Source organism: Arachis stenosperma, chromosome 6 (genome assembly GCF_014773155.1).
Source record: "Arachis stenosperma cultivar V10309 chromosome 6, arast.V10309.gnm1.PFL2, whole genome shotgun sequence".
NCBI lineage: Eukaryota > Viridiplantae > Streptophyta > Magnoliopsida > Fabales > Fabaceae > Arachis > Arachis stenosperma.
The window spans coordinates 132,731,624-132,752,502 of NC_080382.1; the positions used below are offsets into that span (position 1 = coordinate 132,731,624).

At 33.3% G+C, this 20,879-nt stretch overlaps 1 protein-coding gene and 1 pseudogene across 3 annotated transcripts; one reads left to right on the forward strand and one right to left on the reverse strand.

Annotated features, from left to right (window-relative positions):
* Positions 1-886: 886 nt before the first annotated feature.
* Positions 887-12,607, reverse strand: LOC130934676 (inositol transporter 1-like; annotated as a pseudogene).
* LOC130932492 (uncharacterized) lies at positions 4,917-11,248 on the forward strand. Of its 3 annotated transcripts, XR_009067463.1 has the most exons (7): positions 4,917-5,371; positions 7,661-7,817; positions 8,527-8,679; positions 9,275-9,429; positions 10,004-10,094; positions 10,752-10,879; positions 10,952-11,248. XR_009067463.1 is itself a non-coding variant. In XM_057861822.1 (6 exons), exons 2-6 carry the CDS (start codon positions 7,815-7,817, stop codon positions 10,767-10,769), a joined length of 420 nt encoding a protein of 139 aa, XP_057717805.1. In that variant the 5' UTR covers positions 4,917-5,371; positions 7,661-7,814; the 3' UTR covers positions 10,770-11,248. The 3 variants fall into 3 exon arrangements, 1 of the variants encoding a protein (XP_057717805.1); XM_057861822.1 differs by having other exon boundaries at positions 10,752-11,248; XR_009067464.1 differs by lacking the exon at positions 7,661-7,817 and having other exon boundaries at positions 10,004-11,248.
* Positions 12,608-20,879: the final 8,272 nt, after the last annotated feature.

Consider the following 20,879-nt stretch of genomic DNA (forward strand, 5'->3'; position numbering starts at 1 on the left):
GGATAATTTATTAATTTTTTATTGAATTAATTTATTTAATTTTAATTTTGATATTAAATCAAATTTAACAAACTAAATATTGTTACATGTTAAGTTTCATAAAAAAATTAATATAAATCTCAAAACAAAATTTAATAATTTTTTGTGGAGATAAAAATATAATTATACTAGGGACAATAATATATATTTATATAAAACTATTACATTTTTTTTTCAAAATTTAGTGGGGGGCAAGTGTCCTCCTCCTTTGAACCTCAATCCATCCCTGATAACACACGTCTAAATACAAGTCTATTTACATACATTCTTCATGTGCTGAAAATATTCAATTTCATCATTGTGGCATAACCTTTTATTTTATCGTTAAAAAATACTATTGCTTATCGGTAGAGGAACCAAGCTGTTCTTAACAGCGATAATGATGATGATGCAAGAGTTAAAGCCATGATTAGTTATGACCAACTCTGATATCATGTAAAGGTATTGAAAGAAATGAAAACCAAAGAGAAAATTAATAGAATGAACAAAGAATATGAAATTAAATTGATAGTGGAATGAATTAGTTTACACTTGAAGCTACCTCACTTATCTACACACTAAGAATGAAGGATAACACATCAATAACTAACACTCAATTGATCCTATAACAGATTCTCATTTCATCTAACTAACTCTATTGCATATCACACATGTCACCACGTCTTCTCCATTAACATTTCCCCCTTTTATTTGGCCAAAGCTACCAGTGAGCACGCAGACACATATATATTGCATCTTTCATTTCTTCTCCTTTTATTTTTTGTTCTTCTTCATTTCATGTTCAAACCCAAACTTTATGACTTTTCGTGCTTTCAAAAGTCTAAGGCATATTGGAAAAAGTTGCTGATCATGTACTTGCTTGCTCAACTATGCTCTCTATGTTTTTATTTTTTCCATAGGCTTTCTCTTTCCAAATATTTGAAACTTCTTCAAAAGTCAACCCTTTTGTCTCTGGCATACAGAAAATCACAAAAACTATTGCAACACAAGCAACAACCAAAAGAATCATAAAACTCTCACCAAGCCCAATAGCATCCACAAAAGAAAGGAAGCTAATAGACATGATGACACTACCAACCCAATTAATTGTTGCAGACATGCCACCACATATTCCTCTAAACTCTTCAGGGTATATCTCTGTGTTCACAGCCCAAGGAACAGGACCCATTCCGGGTGCAAAGAATATAATATACAAAGCCAAACCCGCAACAGCAAGCCATCCATAAACTAAACTCGGGTTGCCATGTCCTCTAACATAACATGAAGCAGAGAGTAGGATCAACGATCCAACCACACCTGTTAAGCTACTAAGTGTAAGCTTCTTTCGCCCTACAATGTCAATAAGGTAAATGCCAATAATTGTGCCACCGGCATTAATTGCAGAAACAATGAGGGATAAGAACAAAGCCGATTCGTTTGATTTGAAGCCAGCCAATTGAATGATTGTTGGGCTATAGTACATTATAACACTAATACCGGTAAGTTGTTGGAATGCTTGAAGTCCAGCGCCACATATGAACGCAACTCTGATTTCTTTAAACTTAAATACATCAGTGTATTTAACTTTGACCTTATCCTTTTGTTCTTGCTCCATGTGAGCTTCAAGAATATATATTTCGTCCTCCAACCGGGGAGATGGGTATATCTTAGAAAGAACATTGGTAGCCTCCTCCTTCCTATTCTGCAAGTTAAAAGTAACTAAGCTTTTAATTATTGTACCGAAAAGGAATCAATATAAGGATTAATTTTACCTAGATTTTATATGTGACTATTAACATAAAGTTTTCTTCATATGAAAATAATAGCTGATAATTGTTAGATGATAATTTAGTTAAAAAAGATAGTATAGAAAACTAATTTTAGTTAGCTAACATTAGTCAGTTTTAGATTTTATGTTTATAATTTAGTTTTAGGATCTAAAATTTAAGATAAATAAAATTAAAAAATTGGCTGATGTTAGTTTAAAAAAAATTGGTTTTCAACATTAGTCTTTAGTTCAACATGTAAAATTATCTAATAGTTATTACCTATAATTTTTTCATAAAGAGAACTTCACATGAATGATCATTGATATTATATCATCATTTACCTTCAAATATAGCCATCTGGGGGACTCAGGAAGGAAGACCATAAGAACCAACTGAATAACAGCTGGTGTACCTGCAATTCCAAGCATCCAACGCCATGTTCCAGGAACCTGCACACATAATTTTGCTCTTAGAAAATCAAGATGGATGAAGATAAAATTATTGCTATTGGTATTGTTAGCTAAAGAGTTGGGTATGCTTACTCTAGTCAACCCATAATTGATGACAAAGGAAAGAAATTGGCCAGTTGTGATCATAAGACAATTGACACTAACTAATCCACCTCTTATTTCAGACGGTGATACTTCTACGATATACATAGGAGCAGTAACAGAAGCGAAACCTACACCTAGGCCAACAAAAAACCGGCCAACTATGATAAGAGTGGGATTTGGTGCGACGGCGATCAAGAGTGATCCTACTGCGAAACAAACACTACTAGAAAACTAGTTATTACAGACAGATATTTTCGACGAATTTTATCCCACAGAAATACAGATGGAATTTTAGAGGGATTTTTGTCGGAAAACAAAAAAATAAATTAGCATAAATTACAGACGAAAAAGAGAATCCGTCGATAATTCCATCGGAAAAATTAAATTTTTTTCCGTAGAAAATGGTTACAGACGAATTATTCGTCTGTAATTAAATAGACAAAATGATGTGTTTTATTAAATTATTACAGATAGAAAATTCGTCTATAATTTAAATTTTCCGTCGGAAATATTGAGTTAACCCTAATTTTATCACCACTCTATCGAGCTCCATTCACACTCCTGACCTTTGAACTCATTTTCACCCTCATCCCTCTTCAAAGTTGTCGTCCAACTCTTCTCCTCCGGTAGAAGGTGATGTCACCGCCGGCGAGGACAGACGGTGGGTGCCTTCGTCATCTGGGGAAGCTCTACTCGTCCCTCTTTGCATCGTTCCTCCTCTCTTCGCCGTCGCACGAAGTTCTGAGTTGAGCTCATGGCGTCGCTGTCGTGAAGGGTTCCTCCCCTCCTCGCCGTGCGTCGTTTCTGATTCACTGCTCCTTGCCGTTTTTGGCTGTTGCCCCTTCTCTTTTCTGATTTTAGGTAACTCTGTCTCAAACTCTCATCGCGAGCTCACTCTGTCTCACACTCTTCGAGCTCACTTTATCAATCTTACTCTCGCAACTTTTGCAAACCCTAGGAATAACATTATCAATCTTACTCTCACAAGATTTGCAGATTCCGTTATTGTTAATTTCAGATTCCATGACTCGTGAGGATGACACTGGTGATGATGAAGTCATAGAAGTAGCTTTTGACAGGAAATTGGAGCAACAAATTTGCAATGCCATAGATACTCGCTTCCTTCTACAATTGGTATGCTATTTTGTAATGACATTTGTATCTAGTGTCATCCACAGAATTTTGGTAGTGTTTTTCTGGAAAAATTTGATCTAGAATTGTGATCTCTTGACATCTGCAGACAAATATATTATTTAGAGATATTTCATCTGTCAAATAGTTCTTGGAGGATACATTTTGATGCAGAAACAAAATTTGAAAAAGGATTCTTCCTCTCAAACAGGAAGTGTTAGCCAGGTTTTATTCTATTTCTCTATAATTATAGGGGCATAGTGAGTATGGGAGAGAATTAGGGACAAAAATGCATACTCAAATGACTTTGTGGTATTCTGTATATGTTGATGCAGATCTATGACGAGTTCTGCCCAATCTTACTCAACTAGTTTAAGTCAAGGAATTACACAAAATTTGAGACATTTGATGCTTCCTTGGATGAGTTCTACAGCAAAATTGAGAGCCAAAGGTTTGAACAACAGCAGAAAGCCAAAGAAAACTCAGCTGCTCAGAAGCTGAATAAAATATGCTTGGATCAGGTTGGTAGCCATGCCAGAGTCACACTCATGTTACTGGATTCTAACCTAAAAGAAGAACCTCTTATAAGACTAAATACACGTTTATGTCCTAATATGTGAAGTCTCTTTCAGATCTAATAAACAGGCATAGTTTTCATGTGAAGTTGAGAAAAAAGTGAAAAAACTTGTTGTTTAAGTATTATTGATTTCATTGATGGTGCTAACATGTAAAACAATTTTATCTATCATTTTCCTGTGTAGGAAAATCGAGTGCACACATTGAGGAAAGAAGCTGATCACTGTGTTAAAATGGAAGAATTGATAGAATACAACTTAGAAGATGTGAATGCTGCTATATTAGCTGTTCGTGTAGCTTTTGCAAAGGGTATGAACTGGGATAACCTTTCACGTATGGTGAAAGATGAAAAGAAAGCTGGAAACCCTGTTGCTAGTCTCATTGATAAGCTCTATCTTGAGAGGAACTGTAAGACTTTACTGTTGGCAAACAATTTTGATGAAATGGATGATGATGAGAAGACACTCCCTATAGATAAGGTTCTTATTTATTTATCACTTCTTGTTGAAGTAGAAATTCATTTCTAATAACAAGAACAATCTTGTTATGTACTAGGTGAGATCTGTTATTCAACAACAACAAAGTCTTATCCCACCATGTGGGAGATCTTATAACACCCCAATTCTCCACAGAGTTAATCTCAGAAAATCTGTGATGAGAAATTCGATAAATTTCCGAGAATCACCTCACCATAAAATAATAGGGTGGACTTAGACTTGATAAGTGAAAAATATAGATATATCATTAGGTTTAGTTAATTGTGAACCAACATATATTAAACCACTTTCTTTTCTTCGGTTCAACCGAACCAGGATCAAAAACCATTCACATCATTAGGAACCTTTGTAACCATGATTAAAGCCCTAATTCTTTTTCTTCTTCCTCTGATAAACCAACCAGAGAAAAACTCCTAACCAAGGTCACACCTCTTGGTCACCGCTTGGAATGATTGGCTTCTGATTAGGTGTCCTCTGAAGAAGAAACCACGCCACTCTCTTCACCACCTCATCCCACTTCTTCCCCTCCTATTTATATGTCCATTACTTCTTCTGGGTCTTCTTTTTCTGTGCAAAAAAATGGAATTGGGAACGAGAGAGCAGGAGAATGACAGAGGGAGTAGGAGTGACACCAAAAGAAGGTTAAGGAGGAGTCTTTCAAATTCTTCTTGTTCTCCATCAATCAGAGCAGCAAGAGGAGCAGAGTGATGGCGTGAGATGGGGCTGACCGAAGCTGAAGGGGCTGGCCAAAGTTTGAAGTAAAGCTGACCAAGGGAGGAAGAGAAAGCTAGGACTGATTTCATGAGAAAGGGTGAACTCCATTGAGGTAGGGGTTAGGCTAGTTTAATCGTATGTTTGTGTTTGTGTGAATGATGAAGTGTGATAATGAAATGTGTGATTGCCTAATGATTATGTTGCTGAATTAAGTATAGTAATGGTGATGATAATGGTAGAACTACTATGCAGAATTTGATGAACATATATGTACTTGTGTGAGTATGCGCACTTGTAGAAAATGTGAATTGATGATTCTGAGGTCTAGGAGATACGAAAACCACTCTAGCAACTTTGATTAGTTAAAAGAAGTATAGAATTATGGTTTTAGAGGAATTTTAGGCTTAAATATAAGATTTGATATGTGAGGTTGTTGGAATTACATTGTGCAAAATTTCTGCAATTTCTGCATAATTGGCAGCAGAATGAACGAATTTCTGGGAGCAATCCAGATCAAAATTTTGGATGAAATTATTTTTCTGTAAAACTTCAATGTGTCTTGAATGTTCCATACAAATTTCAAAGAATTTGGCCAAGTGGTTTACAAGATATGAATTTTTAAAAACAGTAGCTGCTGCAGAATTTTTCTGGTTTTTCTAGTTCTGCAGTGTCAATTTCAAACTACTGGAACTTTTGTTTTACTTAACATTTTGAGTTGATTCCAAATGGATTTTATAGATCTGTAAGTCTATTTTAAATGAGTATAAATTTCAGGTCCATAGCTATTTTGTAGAGTTAGTTATGCCTCTTGGAAGCTGGGCTGTTCGCAGGAACTTCAGAACTAATTTAAAGAAACATGACAGCCTTTCCAATTGACATTTAATTAACCAAACAAGGTGATATGAACCTGAAACTTGTTGATTATAAAACTTAGGGGTGTTGAGTATAATCTTACAAAAATTTAGGAGCAACGGATTAGAATTGAAATTATTATGAATTTTATAAAAACACTGCTGCCTGCTATTTTTCTGAATCTTTACAAGTGCAGTAGCAAAATTTTAAAATCTTGTATAAAATTCAATTCTAGTCCAAATGTAGTAAAATATCATTCAAAGTAAAGGTTAGGATCTCTAGAGTTACTTTGATAAGAGAGATAGTCCGTGCGTAGGCTTTCACAACATAAAAACCACATAACAAGACAGCAAGGTGCTGTTCCTACAAACCTAGAATAACAGTCTCGATTTTTTCTCAATAGCTGGAGATAGACTGCCCAGAAAAATATGATTTCTAGACCTTTAGAAACTTGAGTTCAATACGAACATGTGGACATAAAATTTGTGCGAGTCCGAGTCCATTTGTGATATTAATCGTTAGATAGAAAACCGGTCGCCAAAATGATATTAGGCTAAACAAGCTAAGAAGTGAATAAGAATGCAAGTTACCCCTAGGAAGGTTAAAGTTAAAAGGGTGATACGAAGGTATGCTTAGTAATATGGTGATGTGGAGGTATACTTAGTTATGTGGTGATGCGGAGGTATGTATATTTATAAGGTGATGTGGAGGCATGATGAAAAGACAGGAAATAAGAAACAATGAATGAAAAGGATAGTTGAATGTTATTTGTTTGACTGGGCCTTTGTGCCAAACTGCAAATGCAGAAGTGCCTGCCTGACTGATAGCCTAAGATTGCTAATGCGGGAATGTCTGCCTAACTGATAGCATATTGTATGTTGAATGGGCCTTTGTGCCAAATTGCTAATGCGAAAGTGTCCGCCTAACTGATAGTCTGAGATTGCTAAGGCGGAAATGTTCGCCTAACCGATAGCACTGTTCCTTACTGTGATACACATTAAAATGTTATTATGATGATGCCTAACTGACACGAGTAACCGTGATGCCAAGGTGTCTAATTGACACAGTAAAGGAACCATATTCGGGGTTCACCCCGAGTAACGTCGGGTTGCGGGTAGACAACCGACGCGTGAGCTCATGGTCTACACTAGGAATAGGCATGCATCATAAATTGTTTGCACATTTGATTGTGATTGTTTACTGTTCATTCTTTCTGCGATGTGCCATCTGCTTCTTGTTAATTCTCTATTTTCTGATTCTTGTCTGTATTTTAAGATTATGATGTAACTTTCTCAAAGTTTAGAATAAGATAATAGAGTTAGGAATAATAATCATAGAGAATAGCGTGAGAACGGCATTCATCCCAAAGAAAGATGCCAAGAAAGAGTTATGTCAGAGCCCACGATACAGAAATAGCCGAGAGACTTAGTAAGCGAGTTATTACGATAGAGCCAAAACTCTATGTTTCAGGAGAGAGATGCGCTTTCACGATGCCGCCTTACTGGAAACCATATAGGTTCTCACCCCTTCCTTTTCCCTTCCCCCACAGATGGAAGATCCAGACTTGATCGCCACCATAGGAGTTATATTCAGAGAGGTACCAGAGGAGCACGTGTTGTTGGACCCTACAGGAGATGCTCGAAACTAGTCTTGAGTTGATGGTTGCAAAGTTGTGCCTCGACGATAGAAAGAATGTACGATAGATGGTATTTATTTCTTAGACTTTGCTTTCCCTCTCTTCTGTAGCATTTTTGAGGGATAGGACTTGATATTTTTTTTTTTTTTAGTCCGGGTACTAGCTTAGGGGTTTTCTACATGAACCAGGTATTTGGAAAGTTGTCAGTTGCATATATATATATATATATATATGTCAAGTTTGTATGAACTAACTTAAGAACTATATATGTTTTTTGTGATCTTATTGCTAAATTTAAATTTTGCTGTTAGTCTGGTGTTTATTTTATATTGTATATCTCTGAAGATGTTCACGGTTTTATTCAGAGGTTTGTTAAAAAAAAGTATGTGATAATAATAAGTTAACATATGCGATTCCGTTAGTACGAAAGGCTTATATCTAGTAAATATTATCGAGTCTAGAGTTTTATAGGGCTACTGGGAAGTAACACCTGATGACTGGCAGTGATCCGGACCTATCAGAAATTGGGTCTTTACAGATCTGCTATATGGATTCGATTATTAGACGATTATCGCGTTCAATCATAAACCATGTCTAAGCCAATTAGTCATTTTTTACTCTCAGATTTTCACTAATGTTCATTAGTTTGGTTGTCAGTTTTACCATCTATCTGGTTTTGTTGAATTTTCTTTCTCAAAGAATATGTGTGATTTCCTCCACCCCACCTCCCCCCTTTTTCAATATGTGACATTAGTAACCATATTATGTTTGCTTTCAAGGTTGAAGTTGATTTAGCTCTCTCAGCTCATGCCAATGCTCGGAGGTGGTATGAACTAAAGAAAAAGCAAGAGAGCAAACAGGAAAAGACTATAACTGCGCATGAAAAGGCGTTTAAAGCTGCAGAGAAAAAGACTCGCCTACAGCTTAATCAGGTTGATATAAATTGGATTTGCATATCTTTAATCTACTGTATATATAGCTAAATAGTTATTGGATTATGATTAGAGAGATGCTGTTACCATATCATAATACTAGGAATTTCTGTCACTTTGCAAGCTTTTTTAATTCTAAAAAAAAGGGAGGATCTTATCCTCTGCTCTGGTAATTTTTCTTCCTATGTGATGAACTTATTTTCTTAATAAATATTCTCCATTGCTTTTATTTATTGCTAATGAATCCATGCTATGATCATGGAATAAAATTATCCTTTTGCTATACCTATGATATTAGGTTCTTCCTTTTTGCTGTCCTTTTATTGTTTTGGAGGGTGCCTCAGTAGTCTTTAGTTTCTTTATCTAACCCAAAAATAAATAAAATAAATATTTAGATAAAGATAGCCATTTTATCGCTGAATGAGCAATATGTAGAACTGCATGACAACCAAGCTAAGAGTCTTTTTCTTTTTTTTCTTTTCTTGATCATCATTTTATATATGACTGCTTTTGCAACTTTTCATCTATTCTTTTTAATCTTAAAATAAAAGACTACTTATGTAATTTGCTCATTTGTTCAACAATTTTTTTTCAGGAAAAAATTGTTGCCACAATTTCACATATGCGAAAAGTTCACTGGTTTGAGAAATTTAATTGGTTCATTAGCAGTGAGAACTATTTGATTATTAGTGGACGTGATGCCCAACAAAATGAGATGATAGTGAAGCGATATATGTCAAAAGGAGATCTGTAAGTATCTAATGATGTATTACACTACCATGGCTCTTAACTAAATTTTGAAGTTTAAAACATTGACATATAAAAGTTATTGTGTAATGATTAATAATAAGGTTTAAACTCACATTCTTCATACCAAGAAAACTTGAGTATATCTTAAAAGTTAATGGGGTCATCTTGCTAGTTGTGCTCTTTTTATTTTTTGGCAATTTTAATAACAAAAAAAGAGAGTATGGGGTCAGGACTTGAAATTTTGGTGTCTAAGATATTTCACCTCAATTATGTTTGGTTATTGTGGTTTCCTCTGGAGTCAACTTCTTTTCTCATTATTGTGCAATTTAAATTACTTGTGTTTCATTTCAGTCAATAAAGCAAAATGTTTAATCCAAAATAACTGAACAAATAGGTTAGAGTTGTGAGGGACAAGCAAAATGTAACACCATAAATTTCTTTTTCTTCTTCCCTCCCCTCTATGAATTTCGCTGTGCACACCAAGTGTTCGATGATTTGCTTATTTGTTGGTTTGACCTAACATGCACATCAAATATTTGTTAATTTGATGACATCCGATCTCCGTATTTTGTAGGCTTTTTGGTTTTAATGCTACAAAGATGAGAATGGATGACAGGATTAGTCTTAGCATGAGTGATCCGAATCTTGTTCCACTTCTTATCCAGGTTCTTTAATCCATTTTCTTTCACTTTATTTTTATTCTTTTTAAAATACAACTGCTTAGTTAAAATCATAGAATTGTTTATTAAACTTATGATCAGTTGAAATAAAAAATTTATACCACATTGTGTACCTACTGTGTATTAAAATAACCCTATTGTTGAACATATACCCAAAACCTGCTTAAACTTTGAATAATCTCATTCGTGATGTTGTTTCAAGGAAAACCATCATTTTATTTGGGCTGCATGTTTGTTGATTTCATCATATATTGATGAATGTGCACTTTTGTGTAACAATCTGGAAATTCAAAATTGCCTTCCTTTCTTTTGTTTTATTAAGTAATATGTAGTTGATGCTTTCCTGGTGAATAGCCATATCCACTTCTATGCGATCTTGCAAACTTGATGGAGATTTAGGGCCCAGTTGGGTAACTACTTTTTTAAATAAAAAATAAAATATTAATTCTTTTGATTTCTTTTTTCATTTTCAATTTGTATCTATTTATTGGGTTTTTTGCTTTCAACAAAACAAAGAAAGGGGTCTTACTTTTGTAATATATGAGAAAAACTTATCAACTAAAATAACAACAGAAACAAAACTAAGTGCCCCATAAGAATTTTTTATTCTTTTTTTTTTGTTATTATCTTATGTATGTGCAGAGGAGATTACATTTTTGACTGAGGGTGATGATCCTAACGATAATGATGTTGTATTAAAGAAGCTTTTTCACCCTAATCTCAAGCTATTAATTGTGACACAAGGTTCAGGTTGTAGATATTACACCAAGGTAAGCTTACTACCAAGTCCATTTGAGAGTGAGTGGCATAAGCACTTGTTTCATTGTTGATTGTGTGCACAGAAATTCAAAGGCTGGGTGGCAGATGTTAAAGTTAATCCCATTGATACAACTGGGGCCGGTGATGCATTTGTTAGTGGGATTCTCTACAGCATTTGCTCATAATCAATGTGAAACTTGATACTGCCAATGCAATTTAGTTATCCATTAATATTTTAGATTGTCCCATTTTAAGTGTTAAGTGTAATGTTAATGAAAGAGATCCATGTAACATTAGGATGGTCATCTTATTTTTTTTGTATCTTTTTATTGAGATAGCGAGATATTGGCCAATGATGTTGAAAAATAACATCCAATTTTATAGGTATCATGTAATGAATATTATGTTTATCTATATGATTTTTGGCCTTTTTTTTCAATTTAGTGTGTTTGATGGAGGAAATTTAAAAAATAAACCTAAAGTATTCATTTTGCAATGGAAAAATTTAAAAAAAATTTCTATTTTACTTTACCGACAGATTTACAGACGAATTTTCTGTCTGTATTCAGAGTGTGAAATGATTTTTCAAAGTTTAAATTACAGACGAAAAATCCGTCTAAAAATCTGTCAGTAATTACAGACGAAAAATGCGTCGAAAAATCCGTCTGTAATTACAGACGAAAAATTTGTCGGAAAATCCATCTGTAATTACAAACGGAAAATTCGTCGAAAAATTCGTCCGTTTGTAATTACAGACAAAAAATCTGTCGGAAAGTTCGTCGCCTTCGAAAAATGGAGGGAGAATTTACAGAGGAAAAATCCAACTGTAACTGGTAAAAATTTGTTGGTAATTTTTCGACGGAAAAAAATTCGTCGGTAAATAATTTCCGACGGAGCTTTTACAGAGGGACAAAATCCGTCGGTAACCAAAAACTTGTCTGTAATAAAGACTAAATCTATCTGTAAATCTGTCTGTATTAATCCATTTTCTAATAGTGAAATATCTGCCATAATAGTGGTAGTCTTACGCCCTAAAGAATCATTAATGTAACCACCAATGGCGGCGCCGAAAATTGCACCAATTAAGGTCATGGCAACTATTAGTTCCTGCAAACATCACAAAATGAGAACATATAATTGCTGCAAAATGGCACTCTACTCTAGTCGTATTATGTCATAGTCATAGTTACATGAATTCACAATTTATCTATGTAGTCGAATGCTATATATATATATATATATATATATATATATATATATATATATATATATATATATCCCATTACAAATTTTAAATGTGATGTGTCGTTTACCACCTACCAATTATCCTACCAGAACATATTGCGTTTCATATAACTATGGTCATAATTACAAGCTACCAAATTAAAAGAAAATGAAAAAAAGGCACTCTCTCTTTTACCAGAAAAAAACTACTATTTTTTACAACTTCAAATCATCTTTTATGTACAAGAGAGCATCAGATATCACACCTACAAATAAAAACAAAATATGTGTTATATCATTTCTTTCTTTCTTTTTTCTTAATTAATGAAATGGTAGAAAATACGCATAGATGTATAATTTATCAGTATCATAACCAAATAGAAGGCCACCAATCCCAGCCGTAAAAGTAACTCCAACAATGTAAAATTTTGGAAAAATGATATTCTGCGCTCTGGATATTTCTCCAAATAATCAAAGCTTCCTGCTTTAATCGACACACACATATCAGCCACCATTGTTGCTAACTTGCTTTTATCAACTAGTTGTAAATTGCATGTTAATGCATGAGATCTAACATAGTTTTATAGATAATAAAGTTGTTAAATTTAAAAATTTTGTTGAATTTCTTGTTCCCTTAAAAGTCGATGGGCATATGTATGATAACAACATTTGTTTTTTTTTTTATGAAGGATCAATTTTATGTTGATGTGAACTTGCAACTAGATTACTCTCCTTTTTTTTTTATTTCCTTTCCTACTTTTCGTTTTTACTCTGTCACAACGAACATGTACTCAAATACCTACATTTGTTAATATGATTGCTGTCATTTTGGATCCTTAACTATCTTAATTTAGATTATTTTAATTCTTATGTATTGATACCATTTAATAATTTTCTATTTTTGTCTAATCAAATATATTTATAGTATTCATGAGCCTTTCAAGCTATAATTGGTGGTTATGTGAAATTTATTTACTGATGTATTGATATGTTAGTTGAATGTCTATAAAAATCTCTTTCACAATGATATTTATATAAATTAAATCCAAATAATTAATACATGTGAATCATAAAAATTATTTGCTTATATTTTTTTGTGAGAAAATGTTAAAGATAATAATTTTTATTAATATTAGTTAATACTATTAGCTAACATTTTATTTTGGAAAAATTACTCTAAAGGACCGTTAGGAGGATTTAATTATTAAAAAGGACCTTTAATACTAAAATTATTAAGAAGGACCAAATCTTTTTATAATATTTAATAAAACGAATCAAATCTTTTTATAATATTTAAGAAAACGAATCAAATCTTTTAAAAAGGAGATAAATATATCTTTAATTATTTTTTATTTATTTTTTATAATCTTTATGTTGATAAATTTTATTTCTTTTAAAATTTTAGTAATTTTTATTAATTAATTATTTATTTTTATTTATTTATTTTTATTTTTATGATCTTTACCTAACGAGAAAAAAAGACAAAAGATCATAAAAGTAATAAATAAATAAATAAATAATAAAAATTACCAAAATTAAAAAAAAATAAATTTTAATATAAAAATTATAAAAAATAAATAAAAAATAGTTAAGAATTAATATTTTAATAATTAAATCTTCCTAACAATCTTTTTGAGTAATTCTTTTTAAATTAATTAACTAATTAATCCCAAGTGAATATTCATAAATATCTATATAACATTGTAAATTAAATAGCATATATTGAAGATTATACAAAATAAATAAAAAAATAGTTAAGAATATATTTATCTTCTTATAAAAAAGATTTAATTCTTCTTCTTAAATATCATAAAAAGATTTGGTCCTTCTTAACAATTTTGGTATTAAAGGTCCTTTTTAATAATTAAATCTTTCTAACGGTCCTTTAGAGTAATTTTTCCTTTTATTTTTATATTGTTAGTAGTTAATTTTAGTATTTAAAATTTAAAATCTAGCACTTAAACTTTAAAATATTTGCTAATATTAATTAAAAATAATAAATTTTATTAGTTATGGAACATTATTTTTTTGTTATATTAAGTTGAGTTGTGAGTATATTTTTTTGGTGGCTTTTTATAGTTGGTGAAAATTCTCTTATGTAATATGATAGACATTTACTATCTTTCTTATTCAATGGTCAACAAATAGTATCTTAAAAGAGATAAGAAAGACTGTGATAATCACTTAAATAAAGATTAATCTAACTAACAACAATTCTATTTGTCATCTTTTTATTTGACGGTCAACGAAAATGTTATTATTAACCATCGAAATCGTAGCATACTTGTTATTTAAAAATGATGCTTTATTCTATTTAAAAATATGTAGTTAGTCAATAAATTACGACATACATATGTATTAATCATGTTGTATTCTATATTAATTAATTTAAATTAACGATAAACATGAGATATTTAATTCTATTATTCCGAAACTGGAGATTTTTTTTCTTCGAATAAAAAATTTTAAGCCACATGTTATAGTTTATAACCATTCATCAATTTTTTATTATTTTTTCTCTCTTTTCTTAAATATTCGTGATAATTAATTAGAGAAAAAATCACTCTTCTTTCGAAATACGGTGTATATAAGAATTAGTTTTCAAATTAGTATTTAATATGCATATGAAAAATTATTAGATTTTACAATTCAAGTATATTATTTTGACAAAAAATTCTGTTTCAAAAATTATAAAATAATGATTAAAAATTAATAAATATTATTTAAAACAAGGATAAAAATAATAAAATCATAAAATCGAAAAACACGGTTAAATAATCCTTTTATTCGAATATACTTTTACTTTAAAAATTTTATGCATTGAAACTTCATTATTGTATTAGGATATAATTTATATTTAAATATATTAAATTTTCAATGAATGGAAACTACTTTAAGGCGACAAATATTTTGAAATAGGAGTGTAAGTTCCGTTGAGTATAAAAAAAATATATTTTGAAATAGAGTTGTATTATCTTCAAACTCTAAAATGATATATAAATTATGTTGAACAAAAATATCAATCTAAAAAGATTATCGGGCCTGCTACACATACAAGTTTACAAGCTTACAAGTTGGCCCAGCCCAAATAGAACTCACGCGCATGAAGAGAGATAACATAGCGCGTCAAAACTACGCGCTCAACACTCAAACGGTTACGTATGACAGACTCTTCCACTTCTTCCACTTCTCAAGGCGCTTTGAAAACAAGGAAACCCTCCCATTTTCGAGCGAAAATCAAAGTTCAAAATATACAAATCGTTGTTCGAAATCTCCATCAAAACACCATCAAACTCTCCGTGAAGAATCTGAAGAGAAAATAAAGCAACAATACTCAACGTAAGTTCATTAAGATTCCTGTATATTTTACTTTTCTTCTACGTCGTTCTTCTAGGGTTTACTATTATTCTTGCTTCTTTGTTACAATGTTCTAAGTTCTACGTCGTTCTTCTAAGTTCTACGTCGTTCTACGTTGTTGTTCTAAGTTCTCCTGCTATTGTTGTTGATTTTTGGGGGTTTATTCCGTAGATTGGGGGGTGTATACTGCTTAACCTTGTAATGTGGCTTGATATTGAAGCATGGTTGAGTGATATCTGACTAATATCTATACGCATGCATCTGAATAATATCTATGGGTGTATCTCACTGTTATCAATGGGTGTATCTTGCTGATATCTTTGGGTGTATCTGAATAATATCTATGGGTGTATCTCACTGTTATCAATGGGTGTATCTTGCTGATATCTTTGGGTGTATCTGACTCATATATATGGGTGTATCTTACTGTTATCAATGGGTGTATCTTATTGTTATTAATGGGTGTATCTGACTCATATATATGGGTGTATCTTACTGATATATTTGGGTGTATTGTTCGTTTCAGAGAAAATGGCAGCAAGAAACCAAACAAAAGACCTTAAGTGTGCCACACATCTCCTGAGTGATAAGTTCAGAAACATGACTGAGGAGAAGAAGGCGATTGTGAGGGATCTCGGATTTGGTGGCTTGATGCACATCCCACCACTAAGGGTGGATCACCAACTCTTAAGGGAGCTGGCAAACAACTTCAAACTTGGGGAGAACAAACTGAAGACAGGATATGGTTCTTTCCAAATAACCCCAAAAAAAATAGGTCATGCGCTTGGCATCAATGCAACAGGTAACTAGCTTAAAATTATAGGTGTATATTAAGTTGTTGCTTGGGTGAATTTAAGTTGATGCTTGGGTGTATCTGAACCGACTTGGATACTTTGTTGTTTTCCTTTTTGTAGGAGATCTATTTCCTGAGAAAGTTGAGTATAAGAAACTTTCTGATGATGACAAAATAATTTATAGAAGATTCCAGGGTAAGACCCTCAAAAGTCTTACCGATGAAATGATGGAAATCGGCGTTGGCAACGAAGAGGAACGCCTGATGTTCAAGAGGATATTCATCCTCTACATACAGATGGCGTTCCTTTTGCCAACGACGATAAACAAAATATCGCCCGTGCACCTGGCCCCAATTTTTAAGATGGACGGCATATCGGAAAGAAACTGGGGGGGGCATGTTTTGACCTTCATGGTAAAGGGCATCACAGACTACCAGGAGAAGAAGAAGAAGGCAATTAATGGCTGCCTCTTCGCCCTGATGATAATCTACTTTCATCTTTCAAAAAATAAAGGCAAGAACAGGGCTGAAAGACCACCAAAGCCCTGGATTGCCAACTGGACTAAGGAGCAGTTGGTGGAAAGAATGACTGCAGAAAGAGAGGAAATTTTGGTAAGTAATCATAATAAGTTGGTGTATTTTATTTACCTGAATGCTGCTAACTAAAATATCTCATGTTTCAGGGGATTGTGAAGATGGTAGAGACAAGAGAAAAATGAAAAAAAAAAGAAAAAAAAAACAAGAAATAAAAAAAAAAACAAAAAAAAAGGAAGGCGAGTCCAACATCGTCTTCGGAGACAGAAACTACTAACAGTGACACTTCTACCTCTGAGTCTGAGGCTCAAGAAGACTCAGAGGATTCGGGAAGAAAACACCCCGGCAAAAAGGGGAAAAAGTAAGTACCATACTTGGGTGTAATTTCTTTTTTGAGTTGGGTGTATTTTGTTTGATCACGTTGGGTGTATGTAGTTTATTAAGCAGGGTGTGTTTCGTTTGCTGCGTTGGGTGTATATTGTATATTCAATTGGGTGTATCTCATGAATTCATTTGGGTGTATTATTAGTATGTTCTGAATGATGATTGTTTGCCTTCCAGAATGGACTCCAGAAAAAGAAAGCAGAGGCAAGAGGAGTCAGATTCTGATTCAGAATCTGAATCTGAACCAAGTGATGAGTAATGTTCTGAAATTATTACTCCTTTCTTTTGGCTTCATTATAAAGATTTCGTGTATTAACTGAAGTGTCTATTATTAACTTATAGGAGCGAAGAATCATCACTTGCGGAGAAGGAGAAGAAAAAGAAAAAAACAAAAACAACTCCAAAAAAGTAAGCAATTCTTTGGATAAAATTCTGTGATAAAATTAATTTTTTATTTCTGATTGGTACTGTTTTTTTTTCCACCCAGAACACAACAAAAAAAGAAAAAAGTTGTTGTGGAGGATTCACCTCCTGAAGAAGATCAATACTTTGACGGGTACAGTACCTCGTATGCTATACTATGGTCTATCATCGTAATTATTTTTGTTAATATCTTATTTTATGAATGTAGTGAGAGATATGAAATATCAAGTGACGAACTCGATGAATGGCTAAAGAAAAACGTTGATAAATCTGCTGCAGAGGGGTATGTCTTGCTGGGCTGTGTATTTGAGATTTTGGTGTCTTTTGTTTGCTAATAATTGTATCTTGTTTCGCAGGGAGAACCAAGCTGACCTGCGATCGACAGAAGGTCGCTATGTGTCCTCTGAAACGTAAGAAGCTTTATTATTTAATAAAATCTTGTTATCATGATTTGGATGTATTTTGTGAAACAATTTGGGTGTATTTTGTGGATCAAGTTGGGTGTATGTTGTTTACTAAGTTGGGATATTTCGTTTGTTTTGTTGGGTGTATATTGTCCATTCAGTTAGTTATATCTTGTGCATAAATTTGGGTGTATTTTAAACCTGTATCTTATTTTGTCTGAATAACATGAAATCTGTTTAGACTACCGGCTGTGAACTTGGGAAGTAATGATCCTTCCTCTCAAGGACGCACAGAACAGAGTAGTGTAAACCAGCCGTCACAGAGCATGTAATTTCTCTTTCAAATAACCGTTACTTTTGTTCTTCTAATACCTTCTACTTCTAATTCTGTATATATTTTTTTTAAAAAAAAAGCCCTTTATTATTTTATTCAAGAAAAAAAAGGCAGCAAAAAAAAGCAAAAACTGCAAGTATATAAGTTCTCAAAAAACAAAGCCTGGCTTCTTTTTGAATTGTTCGGGTGTATTTTTTGACCTTCTTTGGGTGTATTTTAGGTTGAGTCCGACTGATTCGAATATGATGGTTGTGAGGGAACAAACACCGTCCGAAGCGCTTGCAATGTGAGTTTTCCCAAGAATATTTCAACCTTATAACCTTATTATTTTCAAATACGTTGTTAACCTTTCATTTTTCTTCTTGTTTAGAGTCCCGATCCAGGTTTTTGTGCCGGCATCAAACAACCACTGACACAGATTTCGAACCAACCCCTATGCTACGGATTGAAGGGACTAGAGAAACGTAAGAAATAGTATTGGGTGTATATTTGTTTAGGGTTTAGGTGTATATTTGCTAACAGTTTGGGTGTATATTGTTCCTGATCAATTTTTTTTTACGCCATGATTAATTTTGTGTAACTGTGCAGCACTCCTGAATCCCCCAAACAACTTCAAAAAACCACACCCACGCTTCCCCCAGCTCCAACTAAAATGTAAGTTCATCAGACTAAAATCAATCTTTGCTTATCATCCGTATATTATTATTCTTACTCTTATTCTTATACATCATGACGCAGTCATCCAGCCGCAGAAGACGCTGCTGCCCTGTTGATGATGGCACAGACAGCAACCTATGTTCCTAAAACAGATTCAGGGATGCCATCATTCAGCCTTGGATTGACTGGTTCAAGCCAGGAGGGGGCGTCAATGCAGGAGACAGAAAGGGAAAAATCTCCAGAAACTGCAAGTATGCTAGAACAATTAGACAATTTGGTCCAAAAATTAGCAAGCAATGCGGCGAAGGAAAAAACGAAAGTCCACAAATTCAGAGGGAGGCTGGGGGAGAAAGTTCTGCAAAGTTTGAAACTCCTGGGGGAATAAATCAAATTCCAGATGATATGAAACAAAAGTGCTACATCTGGGGGACGAGACTGAAGGAAGACGCAGATGGCAATACTAACGAGTATGAGGAGATGTGCACTCTGATTGGCCAAGGAGAATACATTTTGATCAGAATGACCTTGCATCCCTCCAGGCAAAAAGTGATATAGAATCTCAGGTAATATTAGACTAACATTAATGTTTTTACACCAAAGTCAACTGCAATGTTTATTAATGTAAAATTGATTTCGGCATATATTTCTAGATTGTATCTGCCATCTGCCTCATCCTAAACCAGAAAAATGAAAAGAGGTTTCAAGAACAAATATACTGTCCCCCCCCCCGATATTGTGGTAAGTGTTACTTCTACGAACTTTGGGTGTATTTTCTGCATTGATTTGGGTGTATTTTTTAGGTTCGATTGGGTGTAAGTTGTGTATTTTCAGTATTTCATTTCTTGTTTTGCAATTCTTGCAGAGCATGGCACTTTCGGATCACCCAAGGGGGGAATTCATATCACCAAAAACGAAAAAGGAATTCAGGGTGGAAGCCTACCCGAGTTTCATTCCCTTCATAGATAGAAAAAAATTAACTTCACATCCATATGTAAGTTTTCGTTTGCTAAATTTGTTAGTACGCTTATTTACTTATATGCCAAATAAAATAACACACTGTTGAAATGTGGCAATCCTTCAGATTTTTGCTCCTGTTTGCCACTCGGGACATTGGTGGTTATGGCTGATAAATACAACAAAGCGGAAATGTCAAATACTTGACCCGCTACACAAAAAAGCTCCAAGCGATGAGAGAAAGGACACTAATAAATTCACTGTAAGTTGCCTCTGTCTTCTTTACTTTAATAGATAGGTCTATTTCGTTAGTTGTGTTGGGTGTATATTGTCCATTCAGTTGGGTGTATCTTGTCCATTCATTCGAGTTTATTTTCTGATTTGTTTTGGTATTTAAGGGATATGTATTTTCAAGATTGATAATATATGCCGGCGGAGAACCTCTGCAGAAAGGGGAGAACGAGAAGAAAATTAAAGCATCATATGTTAAAATATCAGGCCAAAAAATAAGGTATAAATTTATGACTCTGAACATTAAACTTTCCTAAATGAGATTTGTAATTTATTTTCTTCGTTTTCAGCTATGACTGCGCTATCTACGTTATGAAGTGGCTTGAGTTAATTGAGCTGGAAAACATCAAAAAGGGGAAGTATGAATGGAATAATTTGCCACAGGTAACTGTCTTTAGAACTATATAACCCTGTATTACTTTACTGAATTAATATTGCTGTTTAAACAGAATATACTTTTTAATTGTAGGAGGAGGTGGACCACTATAGAGTGGAGTATGCTTCCCGGATACTATTCAGTAAGATGAATAAACAGAGAGATCGGGCAATTAGAGAGAGTAGTGCTATAAGGCTGTCGAAGCCATCCTCTGTATTATTGAGTCCGTTTTGTCAGATTAATTCTGCTGATATAGAAACTGCTGGGTAGTATGTAAATT